At 43.1% G+C, this 13,833-nt stretch overlaps 1 protein-coding gene across 2 annotated transcripts in view; it reads right to left on the bottom strand.

Moving 5' to 3' along the window:
* Positions 1-687: 687 nt before the first annotated feature.
* ror1 (receptor tyrosine kinase-like orphan receptor 1) overlaps positions 688-13,833 on the bottom strand; it is a 131,513-nt gene continuing 118,367 nt past the window's right edge. For both annotated transcript variants that reach the window (XM_031859382.1, XM_031859383.1), the window contains 8 exons: positions 12,206-12,333; positions 10,493-10,810; positions 9,832-10,077; positions 9,148-9,362; positions 5,884-6,063; positions 4,995-5,222; positions 4,465-4,829; positions 688-4,206 (listed from right to left, as the gene is read on the bottom strand). In XM_031859382.1, coding sequence (XP_031715242.1) covers positions 3,504-4,206; positions 4,465-4,829; positions 4,995-5,222; positions 5,884-6,063; positions 9,148-9,362; positions 9,832-10,077; positions 10,493-10,810; positions 12,206-12,333 — 2,383 coding nt within the window. In that variant the 3' untranslated portion in view covers positions 688-3,503. The remainder of the gene's footprint in view (positions 4,207-4,464; positions 4,830-4,994; positions 5,223-5,883; positions 6,064-9,147; positions 9,363-9,831; positions 10,078-10,492; positions 10,811-12,205; positions 12,334-13,833) is intronic.

Raw genomic sequence — 13,833 nt, 5'->3', positions numbered from 1 at the left:
AATTGTAAATATAATAAAAGAATGTTTAATGTGTTATGTGTGGTGATTTGTAGTTTTGCTTTTATGAATACACAACTTAATCGCAAGGGGGCCCTGTGCACAAATATTAATGCACTGCAATTACATTGTTACGTATATGTATATACTGTACATACTCACAGCCACGCTGATTCACTTTAAGCTGTTTGGCTCCTTCAATGTGCAAAATGAGAGTTTGAGCAGGAAATGAGAGAAAACACACACACACACACACACACACACACACACACACGCACACACACACCTTCTCTGGAGTCATTTTTCCATCTTTCGGCAAATTCTATCTGAACTAATATTATTCCCAGCTGTTATGAGGCTCAAACCCACACTAATCAAACAGCTAAATGGTACCACCACCTGGTCAACAATGGTTACTGCAGTTATAAGGCACACAAAAGAAGAAAATCCACAGAAATGGTGATTTAGTGCCACCTGGTGGATTCATACCGCCATTACTGTTCTGTTTACGGTCATTTCAAAACACACAAAAAACAAATCCCACAACTTAGTGACAAATGCCTACAAATTAACGATCTCATTGACTCCAAGGTAAACCAAACAACATCATTTAATAAATGAGTTTGCAATACAAAACATCTGTGCAAAAATGTTCAGACAAAATACAAAGACAAGGCCTCTCTTGGTCAAAGGGACAAGCATGTAAACCTTCTTTAATTATAAGGTACACTGATATTGAAATATAAATTTACTTGTATTTTGTTTTCTTTTTGTTTATTGGACGTAAAATAAAAAAGGCACAACAATGTTTTATTTTTGTTTGGTTTTGCCAAATACAAAAATACCTAGACTTGATTAAGATTCACAGTCTTGCGTACAAGTGGTTTTGCACTGCTCGATTAGTACACATAAATCCTCACATGCTGGATGGAGGTTAAGTGTACAAACTCAGATGTCAAGGTAGCTCGATTTGCTTCAGAGGAACAAAAAAGATAAAGAGACAAAAGACAGCAATAAAATATAAAGTCAATGGGATAATTAACTTAAAATGAGTCAAAACATCTTGGACTAGATTTGACAGGAGGAACAAAACATGCTTCTGTTGATCATAGTTGGTTTGAATAAATGATCTCGGGGTAAACTGAAGCTCAGTCTTGTATTATTATGGTTTATTTTCATTTTATTCTGCAGTGAATTGGAGAAGCTGCTTTTGTTGTAGTGAAATCAGGTAGTCAGTGTTTAAGGGGACATGAACTAAATAATGAAAATCTGGTCTATCTACAGTCCACAAATGTCAACTAAAATACTTTACCATTAAAAAAGTCTCTACAGGCAACAAGCCATCTTAACTCCGCTTCATGCTCTGCACATCAGCGGTGAGATGCTATCAGCGTGCCATGCTTGTGCCGTACTAGATAAGTGTTAAGGTTAGTTAATACAGCTGATTGATAGAGTGATAAAAAAGTGCAACACGTACAGTCTGGGACGCTTTTTACAACCATTCAAAACCAATGATTGTCTACAACACAGAAGGTAACTAAGATCACAAACTGATGTGTTGCTGCAGCTGGTTCTGTGACTTTTATTTTCTGATATGAAAAGCGTCATATTTACTTTACTTTGCTTCTAATAAACCACCATCAAATAATAAACAGCTGAGGCATCATTTGTGTGATTACAGGACTGGGAATTATTAATCATTTTCCAAAAATATTGTCGCATCACTAAAGGTTATTCAGTTAAATGCCTCCAAAAATGTAAATGATTACATGCTGCTGGAAGTGTGAAACATATAAATACAGCTGTACTTTTCTGAGACATATGGGCATATTCATTTAGCTCTTTTCCTTTTAAAAGTTGCATTCACCCTTGTTGGGATCAAGTACAGTTGGAGCCAGGTGTTTACGGATCATTTACTGATATAGAACCAAATGAAAGCAACATGCATAAATCTCTCTGCACACGGTGATGCAGTCTGAAGCCAGCTCATGAAAATAATACTTATTAAGGTCTTCTGTTCAGGCACAAAGAGGGCATGAATGTAAGCACATCAAACATACTAATCATAGGTGTTTTTGTTCAGGTGCATGAGGCTGATTTTTGTAATGGCAACATTATCTACAATGAGCCTCGTGTGTTTTAGCCCTCCCTGCTTTGAGTCCTTCACTCGTCCATGTCTCCAAAGGTGATATTTGAACACAGATGCTGAAAAACAGGAAAGGAAAGGACAAAGACATAAAGACAAGCCGTGTGAATACAACTCCTTCAAAATTCAAACTGGAAAAAAAATAAAAATAAAAAATCCAAACCCAATTTGCAACTAAAATGTTCTTTTGTGAGGGTGAAATTTTAGCTTTACATCACTGACAGTACATTTACCCCAGCCCTCGCATGGTGAGTGAAGCGTTTGTGCCCTGAGACGGGTCCAGCTTAGCTGTGGAGGATATGTTTCCTGAAGTTAGATGCCATGTCTGCCATGTTTATTGACCAATCAGAAGAACTCCCCGCTTCCTTCTTTCTCAGCCTTGGAAGCTGTGTACTGAGATTTGAAGAAGGCAAAGAGGCCTGTGTCCATGTCGCAATAGTGTGTCAGATAGTCTCATTGAGGTTGCACAAAAAACATTCAGGTGTCACTTCCAAAAGGATTTTGCGTGAAAATGCCTGTGCCAGGACGAGTACTCTGGCCAACTCATCACCAGTATCTGCTTTAGTTGCAAGTCCAGCTGATTCGATGGGGAGCCGTCACATAGTCGTTACCGGTCTGCAATACGTGGAACCCAAAAGGCCATTGGTACGCCTTGTATACTGGTGTATTGGAGCAGTTCGATGTTGGTCTTCTCAGTAAAAGCTGCTGCACTTGTTCTCATTGCTGTTCCCATTTTTGTTTGCTCGGCTATCACTTGCTAAAAGCAGTTTATTTGCTGTACAAGCTAATGCACAGCACAGATTTCTGTTCTGATACGTCAAGAAACAAGCAAGTCGCACCACTGCTGAAAGGCACCCAAAGGTCCCGGTATGAGTGTCAGCGTTTCCTTCACGTCCTGCATGAAACAGTCCGTTAACTCAGTTGTTGACACAGGAACTTTTTGTCCGACTGTGATACAAACCATTTTCTTAGGAAGTAGGATGGACTTGCTACTTTTTCACGTTTAAAATCTATTCCTCAATAAAAAGTTCTTGCTCTTGAATATATATCTTTGTATTTCACTCATTATTTCAGGACGTATGTACCGTATTTACACAAAGGTTAAAATAATAACACAACATTTTCAAACCATGGCGGTGAAATACACATGCTTTTAACAATAAGGCAGTAAAAAGTCAGACAGCTGTGGATATACTTGTGTAGCTGCGGCAGTGTTTCTTGCACACTCAAAGTTTTGGGTGGTTTCTGTTGGGTCTCCATGTGATGAGAGTAGAAACGTTAGACTGGGTCCCTGTGTTAGAAGCTAAACTTCTCAAATGTGGGTCCCGAGCAGAAAGAGCGTGAGTGCCTCTCTGTCTATCTACAGGTCTGCGGTGATGACCGAGTCGTACATTAGTACGTCAGAATCCGCAGCGAGCAGCGCCTTTTGTGATGCGTGGTCCAGCTGTCCCACTCCCCTCTGGCAAACTTGTCCGTACACCTGAATCGGCCCTCCACTGCTCCCCGGCATGATGCAGTGGGAGAGCAGCGGCGTGTTGGCGTCATGGTTGGAGCCCGTGGTGGAGGGCCCTCCGCTGACGTGGCCCGTGCTGGTGGAGCCGCTGGCGCTGCTGGGTGAGCGGCTTTTGGGAGGGGGCAGGTGATGCTGGATGACTCTGGTCGGTGGGGCCGGGGGAGGGAAGTGGGCTGGAAAGGCTGCGTATCCTGGTGGGATAGGGTACCCGTTGACGGGGATAAAGCGCTGGTGGGTTTGCGTCACAGCCATGGGTGTCCAGGCTTGAATAGGGCCCATCTGGCCCGGAGAGGGGATAGCCTGTGCTGGGTAGAGGTACCCTGCAGCCGCGGCGGCAGCAGCAGCGTAGCGGGGGTTGCTGAGGTTGCTCACGGGGCTGGCGCTCAGCGAAGTGGTCTGGGTGGTGGCGTTGCCTCCACCACCAGAGGGCGTGCTGGAGCTGGCGTGGGACGACAGCCCCTCCCAGGCTCGCAGCCGGAGGTGGATGTCCTTGAAACGCGTTCGACGTGTTGGTCCCTCCTGCCAGCATTCAGTCATCAGACCATAAAACCTGAGAGACAACACAGTTAGTTAGTTATCAGGCAATTGTAAGAATTCCTCAACAAAAACTCTGTAAATGCTAACTGTTGCTAACTGTTCAAACGCCCGACACTCGCAGCGTTGGTTGTCTTAACTTCAGAACAAGGTGAAGATACAGTGAAGTTTGTGAGCTTTGTACCACCAGGTGCATCATGTTTGTACTATTGCATCATCTTCTCGTTATGTACTTCCCAGCTTATGCTGAGCAGCAATATTAACTTGAACACACCTTGGTGGACAGTCCTCGGGGCAGGGCAGCAGCTGCCTCTTTCTCACCATCTCCATCACTTCCTGGTTGGAGAAGCCGTAAAAGGGCTGCAGACCGTAGCTGAAGATCTCCCACAGCACAACTCCGAACGACCAGATGTCCGAGTCTGTGGCGAACTTGCCGTAAACGATGGCCTCTGGGGGCATCCAGCGGATGGGCAGCAGAGTTTTGGGCTGGAGGCAGTAGTAGTCTGAGGAGTAGATCGCTCTGGAGAGACCAAGGTCTGAGATCTTGATGTGGAGCTGTTCACCTACTAGAATGTTCCGAGCTGCGAGGTCTTTATGGGTGTAAAAGTGGCTGGCCAAGTACTCCATCCCAGCCGCCACCTAGGTTTGAATAGTCAGAAAGAAAACAATCATTTAAGGAGGAAGTACCTGTGAAGTACGTCTGGTATAAAGCAAAGTGGGACGAGAAACAGCATAGAGAGAGATACCAAATTTGAGCTCAATTAATTAATCAGCAATCCATGAATCTCTGCTTTCATATCCCACCTGTATGGACATGTGCAGGAAGTCTCCATGATCCAGGCTGGATTTCACAGTACCGTCCTCATCGCTGCTGCAGCCGACGTCAGAGTGTGGTGAACGCATGATCAGGAACTCGTGGAGGTCGCCTAGGGGCAAAAACTCAAACAGCATACAGACGGGCTGCTCCTGGATCACCACACCCAGCAGGCACACCACATTTGGGTGCTGCAGCTCGGTCAGCACGGCAGCCTCCTGCGATTGAAACACGAAAGACGTCGGTGAACTTCAAGCACAACGAAAGGAAAGACTTTTTATATGCTCATCAGAGCCTGATACCTTAACGTGACACTCCAGCTTAACTAAGTCTACGTATTGAGGCCTTGAAAGGTGGCCGTGAGAAGTTTGTTGAGCGTTTCAAACTCAAAAGACAGATGTTTTGGTGTATCGCTTTGAAGGCTGGCAGTTCAGGTCTCAATCTCTCTACATTGAAAGGGAGGATTATGTTTTTACAAGTCCTCTGTTTCAGTCCTTCTTAAAATCTAAATTTATCTGGACAGTCCCACAGTTTATATTTGGAACTATTTCAAGTGAAAAAAAGGGAGATTTTTAGCTGTATACAGTCTGCCATCGCCCACCACGTTTACCTTCTGTGGAAATAAAACAAGTCATGCCTCAAGTCTTGTGGGAAGAGAGATGTTTCCAATGGGAAAGTAGTCCCTTGTATTATAAAACAGTAGAGTATTTTAGTTCCACCTCCACAAACAATTACCGGATAGAAGCATGTCGTTAAAATGACTTACTATTTAGCCTTAGAGCTTCTATAGATGTTACACTTTGTTGATTTAATAATATATATATATTTATAAACGTTTGAGCTTTTTTGAAGCTTTGGAGGGAGGAATCTACTCCGTACCTGCTGGAATTCACCCCACTGTTGGGCATTGGAGATATCCTTTAGGGTCTTTATGGCCACGAGCTGTGCCTGGTCCATGCCCGGCAGATACAGGTGACCCTTGTAGATCTTCCCTAAATTGCACTCTCCAAGCTCCTCCATGAAACGCACCGCCGACAGGGGAAGCTCTTTGGCCTTACTCTGCAGAGAGAAGAAGAGGAGGCCGGAAAGAAAAAAAGGAAGACGTGAGATCGGTGGGAAGAGAGATGTGACAGAAGAATTAGATCATTGTTTTCTTTGTACTCTTTCCTCACCATTATCCTTGAAAGGAAAAGTGAAATGTTGACATGAAGTTTACACTGGTGCCGCTAAACCGATGCAGGCGAACTGCCTAAGATAACATGAAATATGTGTTTGAGTAGTAGAATAAATAAATAAAAGTATAGCCCAGAGAGTAGATAATTGTTCTAATCATACTGAATCCATTACATCAGCTCCTAACAACTCCCTTTAAGCCTTTGGAGAGCAATGTGGGAACATTGTGAAATTTGGCAACTCGTCCTCAGTTTAAAAATGCCATTTCGCTGACAGGTTAGCAGCTTTTACAAAGACTGGGCAATTCATTATTCTGCCAGTAAAACTGTAGAATCAGCTGCAGAAAGGACAGAAAAAGCTTAGCTGTCTTTGCTAGCAGGGACATTTTAGTCTTGTATTCTTACCAAGGAGGACAGACTGTAGACTGTAGGTAAACAAAGAACATTTGCTAATTCTGTATTATTATGTTTTCATTCGTGTATAATCACCCGAAACTAAGAATCGTTGTGTTGTCATTTAGAATGAGCCCTTCATATCTACATAGCAAGCGGGTCCTCTTCAAGGATGTAAAACCACAGGAAATATTCAAAATAATGAACATTCATTTTTAAAAGGTGAAGCAAGGTTGGCAGAGATTGTCAGATTCCAGGAACTATGAGATGAATAATTAAATTCCTCAGTGAGCAGGAGAGCAACACAATTCTGAGGGGGGTAGTATGTATGTGTGTGTGTGTGTGTGTGTGTGTGTGTGTGTGTGTGGGAGAGAGTGTGGGGACTTACTGATGTTATGAGAAGCACAGATGTTTTTAGTTACGGGTTTGTTTCACCCGTTCTTTCCTCCCCACACCCAAACCCTCAGATCCTCCTCACACCACCGCAGGTTTCTGTGTGTGTGTGTGTGTGTATGTGTGTTTATGTTTATGTGTGTCTAAAGGGATTGTCATGGGCAATGGCCCCTTGGTGACCCGGCAGCAAAGCTTAACCCAAGACAAAGGTGTAGATAAGAAGGGTAAGGAAGAGAGACACTCTTGGCAATAATACTGTATAATTTGAGGGTTTAACGCTCATCAAAAAGGTTTTAAAAAGATAGAAATCAGATGCAAATCCTCATTTAACCAAATTGTCTTGTAGGTGGAGTATCAAGCTTCCAGATTAGATGCTTGGGCTGGAAAAGAAGGTGAGAACTGCACCTCTGTAAAAGCTCTTACAATGGATGGTTATGCAATCGGATATGTGTGGACCATATTTCAGGCCCTTGTTTTCTATGAGGACCATTTCAAATTCACTGTATAATTCCATAACTGCATGGTTGTCACTCTGGAAAACTTTCTTTGATCTCCCGTGACCATGACTGTTTGCAGATACATGGCCGTCATCTAAACACAGCATGAAAATAAAACAATCCTCATATTAATGGCTTCTGACGTGTCTGTGACATGTTGCGGTTCTTTCTGCAGCTGTAGATGGTAATATTATACACATTACCTTGAGCATCGACTCTGCTTTACACAAACAGACACACTGTCTAGATAATCCCCCCCCCACCACCAACTTCACCACCACAAAGAAAATGATGTGGAAAAAGATAAACAGACATGATATGACTGAGTGTGCAACCTTGAAAGAAATATGATACAGATCCTAATGTGGGCTATGTGTGTTGGCTGGCAGAGCAGGGGCTCGGTGATCTGCATTACAAAGAGGTTCTGTGACAGAGGGAGGGAATGAAGGAGAGAGTGAAGGGTGAAAAAGAGGTAAAGGGATGGAGGGAGAGACAGAAGAGGAGCAACAAAGAGAGATGGATTAAGTGAGAGGGAGAGATGTGGAAAAAGAAGAGAGACAGTGGGAGAGAAATAAACAGAGGAAAAGAGCTGCAGCTGAACATTCCTGGACCTGCAGAGCTCTGAAGATCGAGATCTGAGGCTCTGCCTGACGGGTCATTTTCACAAACACACACACACACACACACACACTCACACACACACACACACACACAGGCGCGCTCACACAAGCCACTAACCCCAGCATGCTGAGACATATCCCAGTTGACACACAGTCGAGCTGTGCCAGTGTTTTGACTCCTTCATCAGTCTGCTCTCATGACTTAAAAAGACAAACGCAGCAAAAGGGCGCTGATCTATATTCACACAGGAGAGTAAGTGTGTCTTAGCAGTACTGGTGCTGGGGATGCTTATAGAGAAGTGAGATGATGAAGATGAGAAGATGAAGATGTTGAACATATCCCTAACCTAGTGGCATTATGTGCAGTGCAAAATATTATGCTGTGACATCTCCATGAGTCTAGTGTTTACACACCTAACAGGTCAAACTGTTGGTGCATTTCATTTGGTTTGTTTATGCTGGTGAGAAAGCTGTCAATCAAACTTTTTGTGGTGTGAAAGCAAACTGAAATGTTCGGTAATGTATAAAAAAGCGGTTTGCAACCCAGCATTCTTGTTTGGTGGCTGATGAAGGCTCATGTTGGGCTTTTGATCAGCACTATGTCGTTGAAATAAAGAGCGATCGATGAAAAGACAAAAGTCTGTGTGCGGTCCTGATCCTTCAACGTGAAAGCAAAGCAAACCAACCGCATTAATTCAAAATATAAAGGTTTGCTGAATTCACCTGCTGATTGTCGACTAAAATAAATTTGTTTTTTTCTGATATATCAAAGTGAAAATGAGTTCAAAGAGCTGCTCTATTTATTTTAGCAATCTTCATTCACTCATGGGAACTAAATAATACATTTGAGATGTTATGTGATTGATTGGAATTTGTTTATGACATTTTTTCTGTATGACATCCTCATGCTATTTAAAAAAGTGTTCATGATATGGAAGTCTTTATGTTTCGTTAAGTCACATTTTGTCCTTGTGGTGTGTAAACATGGAGGTGAGGAATTGCACATCAAGGAATTGGGGACGGAGAGTACTGCACCACCCACAGTGTCCCGTGCTGTGACTGCTCTACCTTTGGCTTGTATGCAGTCGTGAGCATGGACATCTCGACGTTTTGTCCTCGGACCGGTTTGGGCTGGCGAGGGGCGGGAGGCGTCGGGGACTTCTGGTTGTTGCGGCACACGCAAATAAAGAAGAAGAGCAAGGCGATGGCTAACGGGATCGCCACACTGGGAACCAGGATGTACAAGATCTCCATGTTGCTGCCGCCAGACATGTCTTTATGGTCTACAGGGACGGACAGAGAGAGAGGAATAATATCAGATATAAAGATTATTGTACGACTCGATGATACAATGTGATAAAGACGCATAATTGAGCTGAACAATTTTGATTGAATAACAGATGAAATCATTTTCCTGATGTATTAAAAAGAGATCTTTGGGTTTTGGGCAAGAAATCTAGGTTGTCTAGGCATTCAGGAAATTAAATTTTTCACTATATTTGAACAATTAATTGCAAAAATAATTATTACTTGAAGCTCATGACATATTAATAATAATTTTAACAATGTAAAAAGAATAAAGAAGAAATTGTGGTGATTTTGCATAATCGGACATTTTCAAGGATACATTTGTTACATTGTTTTTACGATGAAAAACAGGAAGACCAAAGCAAATATCTGCAAATGTGTTACAAAGACAGCATTACACCCAATGTATGTCAGTGTAGACTTAAACATATTCTCATCTCTTACCACAGACGGGTATGTCACAGAGCTCCATGCGGACCCCCTCGTCCAGCGTGAAGCACCAGGGGGCCTCGAGTTTGTTCCCAGGGTTGCGGCAGTAGGAGTGTCCTCCGTTCAGCTCCGCGTAGCGGATGGCCAGGTAGGTGTGGCTGTGAGGATACTGAGAGTTCCACGGCTGACACTGACGGCCCGACTTGGTCTTGCTGACTGTCCCTCTGTAGTCTGTCCCGCTGTTGTTGTAACACTTGTGATCTAAAAGGAGAGGAAGGCGTGGTTGTGCATTAGAGGTTTGTGTTAGGGCTCGCGTCAGCACTTTTGTTTTTGAGGGGCAGGTAGTGGACCAGGTTTATCAAGGAGCTCACAGGAGTATTGAGTATTCCACTGATGAGCTGCTGGTGGACTGACAGAAAGCCCACACGTTTGCTTGTATACTTGAGAACTTTTAAGCCAACTACTTTGAGATTTGTGTCAAACAAACAACTTTAATAAGAATGTGTTCGACGAACTAGAGCTGCAACCATTATTTGATTAGTTTGAGAGTTTTCTAAACAGTTCCTGTGAGCAGATACAAAACACAAGGATGCTTCTCCTCATATAAAAATAATGAGCTCTATTAGCAGAAGTATAATAAAGGAAGCCATGCAACCAGCAGGTGAAGGTGTCTCACTCTTGTTTATGGGCTCGGCCATGGGGATGCCGATCCTCAGACAGTTGGCTGACTCCGGGCTGTCAAAGGAAGCTAGGTCCTCGCAGTTCGGCAGCTTCAGTCTCTTCAGGATGAGGGGGTTTGAGCGGGCGATGATGTACTCTGTCTTACACAAGTCGTTCTCCAGGATCTCACACTCGTCCTTACACAGGTCCCGGGGTTTGTCGGTTCCAGAGCTCCGGTCGCATGTCGGGAAGGCAAAGTGGCAGAGAGAAGGGATGGCAAACTGGGAGCAACGATCAGACAAATGGTTGGATGTCCCGATCATGGTGAAGGCCGCTGTACAGAAGGGAGACAACAAAAGTAGTTGCAGAATAGAGATTTATTTTAAACAACACAGTCTGGTGTCATAATTCACCTAGAAACTAAGAATCTATATTAAGATTTTTATTGTTTTTTAAGAGATAAGACCCAATAAAAATGAATTATTTCTATATTCCTGGGTTTATTCTTTCTTATAATCACTTAAAAGACACAAAAAAGACGAGAAGTTTAAAAAGCATTCATGTGCTCACATTGCTACTAACTCCTGAGCATCTAAACATTGGAAGGATCAAAGAGGGAGACTGACAATGAAAGCTGCAGCTGATTCATAGTTGTACTGTACGGTTATTGCAAACACATGCTTTCTTTCTGTGGTTGTGATTATCAGTAAAGCAGCCTTGTGGGGGGTGGAGGAGAAGACAAACGATCCAAAAGTTGGCAGTTATCCAAACGCTCCTAGAGCACACGTTGCTGAGCAAAAATGAAGGTCAGTGAAAGTGATATTCAATTCAAGATGGCGAATAGCTACCGAATGTTGATGTTCTGGGTATGAAAGGTATGATTTACCGTCCTACTGTGGGCTCATAACGACCCTGTGGCATAATAAATCTTAATTATCACTCGTCCTTGATGTTTCAAATTAGAGTCCGAGTTCAGGACCCGTTTGTCCCTGGACTGTTCAGGGGAGACGCTGACAGCTTCACAGATGTAATCCATAACATACAGATTAAAGTGACCTCTGAGGACATGTGCATTCAAACACACTAAACAAAAACACAGCAGGAAACAGTATGTGGGCCATTTGGGCTCCATGCAGAGTGGTGACCCTGCTGAACTTCCTTTGAACTCCACAAGTGGCGTCCTGTTTTCCTCCTACAGCATACAGTATTAATTAATGGTCACCCTCTAAACAGACCTCATTCGCAGAAGGTTTCATGTGACTCAGTGTATGCAAAGGCGGCAGCTTTAGAATGGTGCTCTATCAGCCCTATAGTTGCTGAAGACATATTCGAGCAGCGTTTGGCTACTATTCAAGACAGAATTGCTAAATGAACTAGGGAACTCACTGGATGAAAGCAGGCACCTTTTACTGTCAAGACACAAAACTAGTTTGTCCTTAAAAACATTGTAAGATGTTGCTGATCGAGCAGCATTCAATGTAGATGCATATTTCTAACTGGATTTATTGATCTACAGTGAAGTCTTAATCATCACAAAACTAGTTTGAAATTGTACAAAAACCTGAAAGAAAAACAAGTCAAGCAGAAGAAAATATAGTTATGAATGAATGCCATCTACTGTAAAAGTAGAAATATATTTTGACCTTTCTTAAAATTCTGAAGTGTCAGAAAAATATATACATTTTTTTTTGCAGTTCATGGGGTTGAACCCACTTAGCCCGTTTCTCACCTGTGATCTGGGTCTCGATCTCGCCCTGCATCTGAAACGAGTCGACGAAGATGCTGCGGTTGCCTATGAAGCGGGCGCAGGCTATACCTCTGTACGGCTGGCAGAATCCTTCTTCATCAAAATCCTCCCTAAGACATTCAGAAAGACAGAGTAGAGAGTGTGGATCAATTAAAAGATTGCTTACTGTTAAAATACATACAGTATGCCTGGAAGAGCAAGAGGACTTCTGCAGATAGTTACACGTGCCCAAACATGCTGTAATACATAAGGATTCCACTAGAGGGTAGTCTACGTTTGAATCTTACACAAAACCAACTTAAGTGGATGGAGAAGGCTGTTTGGACCTAAACCAAGAAAGAGGTCTCCCTTTGGTTGGCTAAAGATAAATCATATTCAAGTCAAAGGCAGAGATCTGAGAGCACGCGCGCATGCACGCGCACGCGCACACACGCACGCACACACACACACACACACACACACACACACACACGCACACACACGCACGCACACACACACACACACACACACACACACACACACACACACACCCCAATTCACAGCACAGATGTAAAGCGCATTAGGAATTAATGTTTGACTGTTTGACTTTATTTCTGTTTCTGCAGAGAGATGTCATCATGAGCCCTGATCTGAAACACATGCGGGGGGGACAGGGGGGACGGGGACGCGGGGGGGAGAGAGAGAATGAGAGAGAGGGACGGGGTTGATGATCATGTATTCACAACTTTAACTTCCTTTGGTGACTCTTGATTTGTCTCTTCATCTTTACCTTCTTTTTAAATCCATTTTTCTATCTCCCTCTTTCTTGTTTTGTCCTCGATCTCTCACCTCTCTCATTTCATACACTCACTCATAAGTGTGCGCACACCCAAACCACATGCCGACTAGCAGGCGATTTGCTCAGTGTGAGATCACAGTGTCATGTGCTTTAAATTGTGCCGTATGGGGACTTAAAGACCAGGCATAACCACAAGATATAGGGGAGTGCATGATGCCACTGTGCATCCACACACAAAGCAAGCACAAACGAACCACAGTGTAGCTCGTGACTGATTCAAAGTGCATATCCAGACACTACTGCTCGAGTACTGACGAACAGAATCACTTTGTTACCGACCAGACTGTCAATCTTTAGAACAAAACGTATTACTTTAAAATATCAAGTGGGTAGATGCTGTTTTCAGAATAAGGAAAAAAACACACTAAAAATGAAACTACGAAAGACGAATTCTAAATATTACTGCCAGGAGCTACAACTTAGTTTCGCTGCTTCAAGTTAATTGGAAAATACTCTACTGTCTTGCGTCATTAAAACACTAATGTCCTGATCCCACTTTATAAAAACACGGGTACATTTCACTTTGTGGTTAACCGTAAAATAGAGCGCCTTGAGGCTTAACGCTTCATTACCATCCAACCGTGTCTGCTGCCCTTGTTGATGAGAGTCAGGTAGCTTACAAGGGACGTAACAGCGTGTGAACTGTTCTAATTACGCCACACACTGTGAAACTTCTCTGAAAAGCTTTAAAGACGCAGCTTAAAACAAGGTGACAATGCTGCATGCACACACACACACACACACACACACACACACACACACACACACACAC

Source organism: Anarrhichthys ocellatus, unplaced genomic scaffold, assembly GCF_004355925.1.
Source record: "Anarrhichthys ocellatus isolate YVR2014 unplaced genomic scaffold, GSC_Weel_1.0 scaffold22, whole genome shotgun sequence".
Classification (NCBI taxonomy): Eukaryota; Metazoa; Chordata; class Actinopteri; order Perciformes; family Anarhichadidae; genus Anarrhichthys; species Anarrhichthys ocellatus.
The sequence above is the reverse complement of the archived record's forward strand: the minus strand, read 5'-3'. Positions and strand labels throughout refer to the sequence as shown.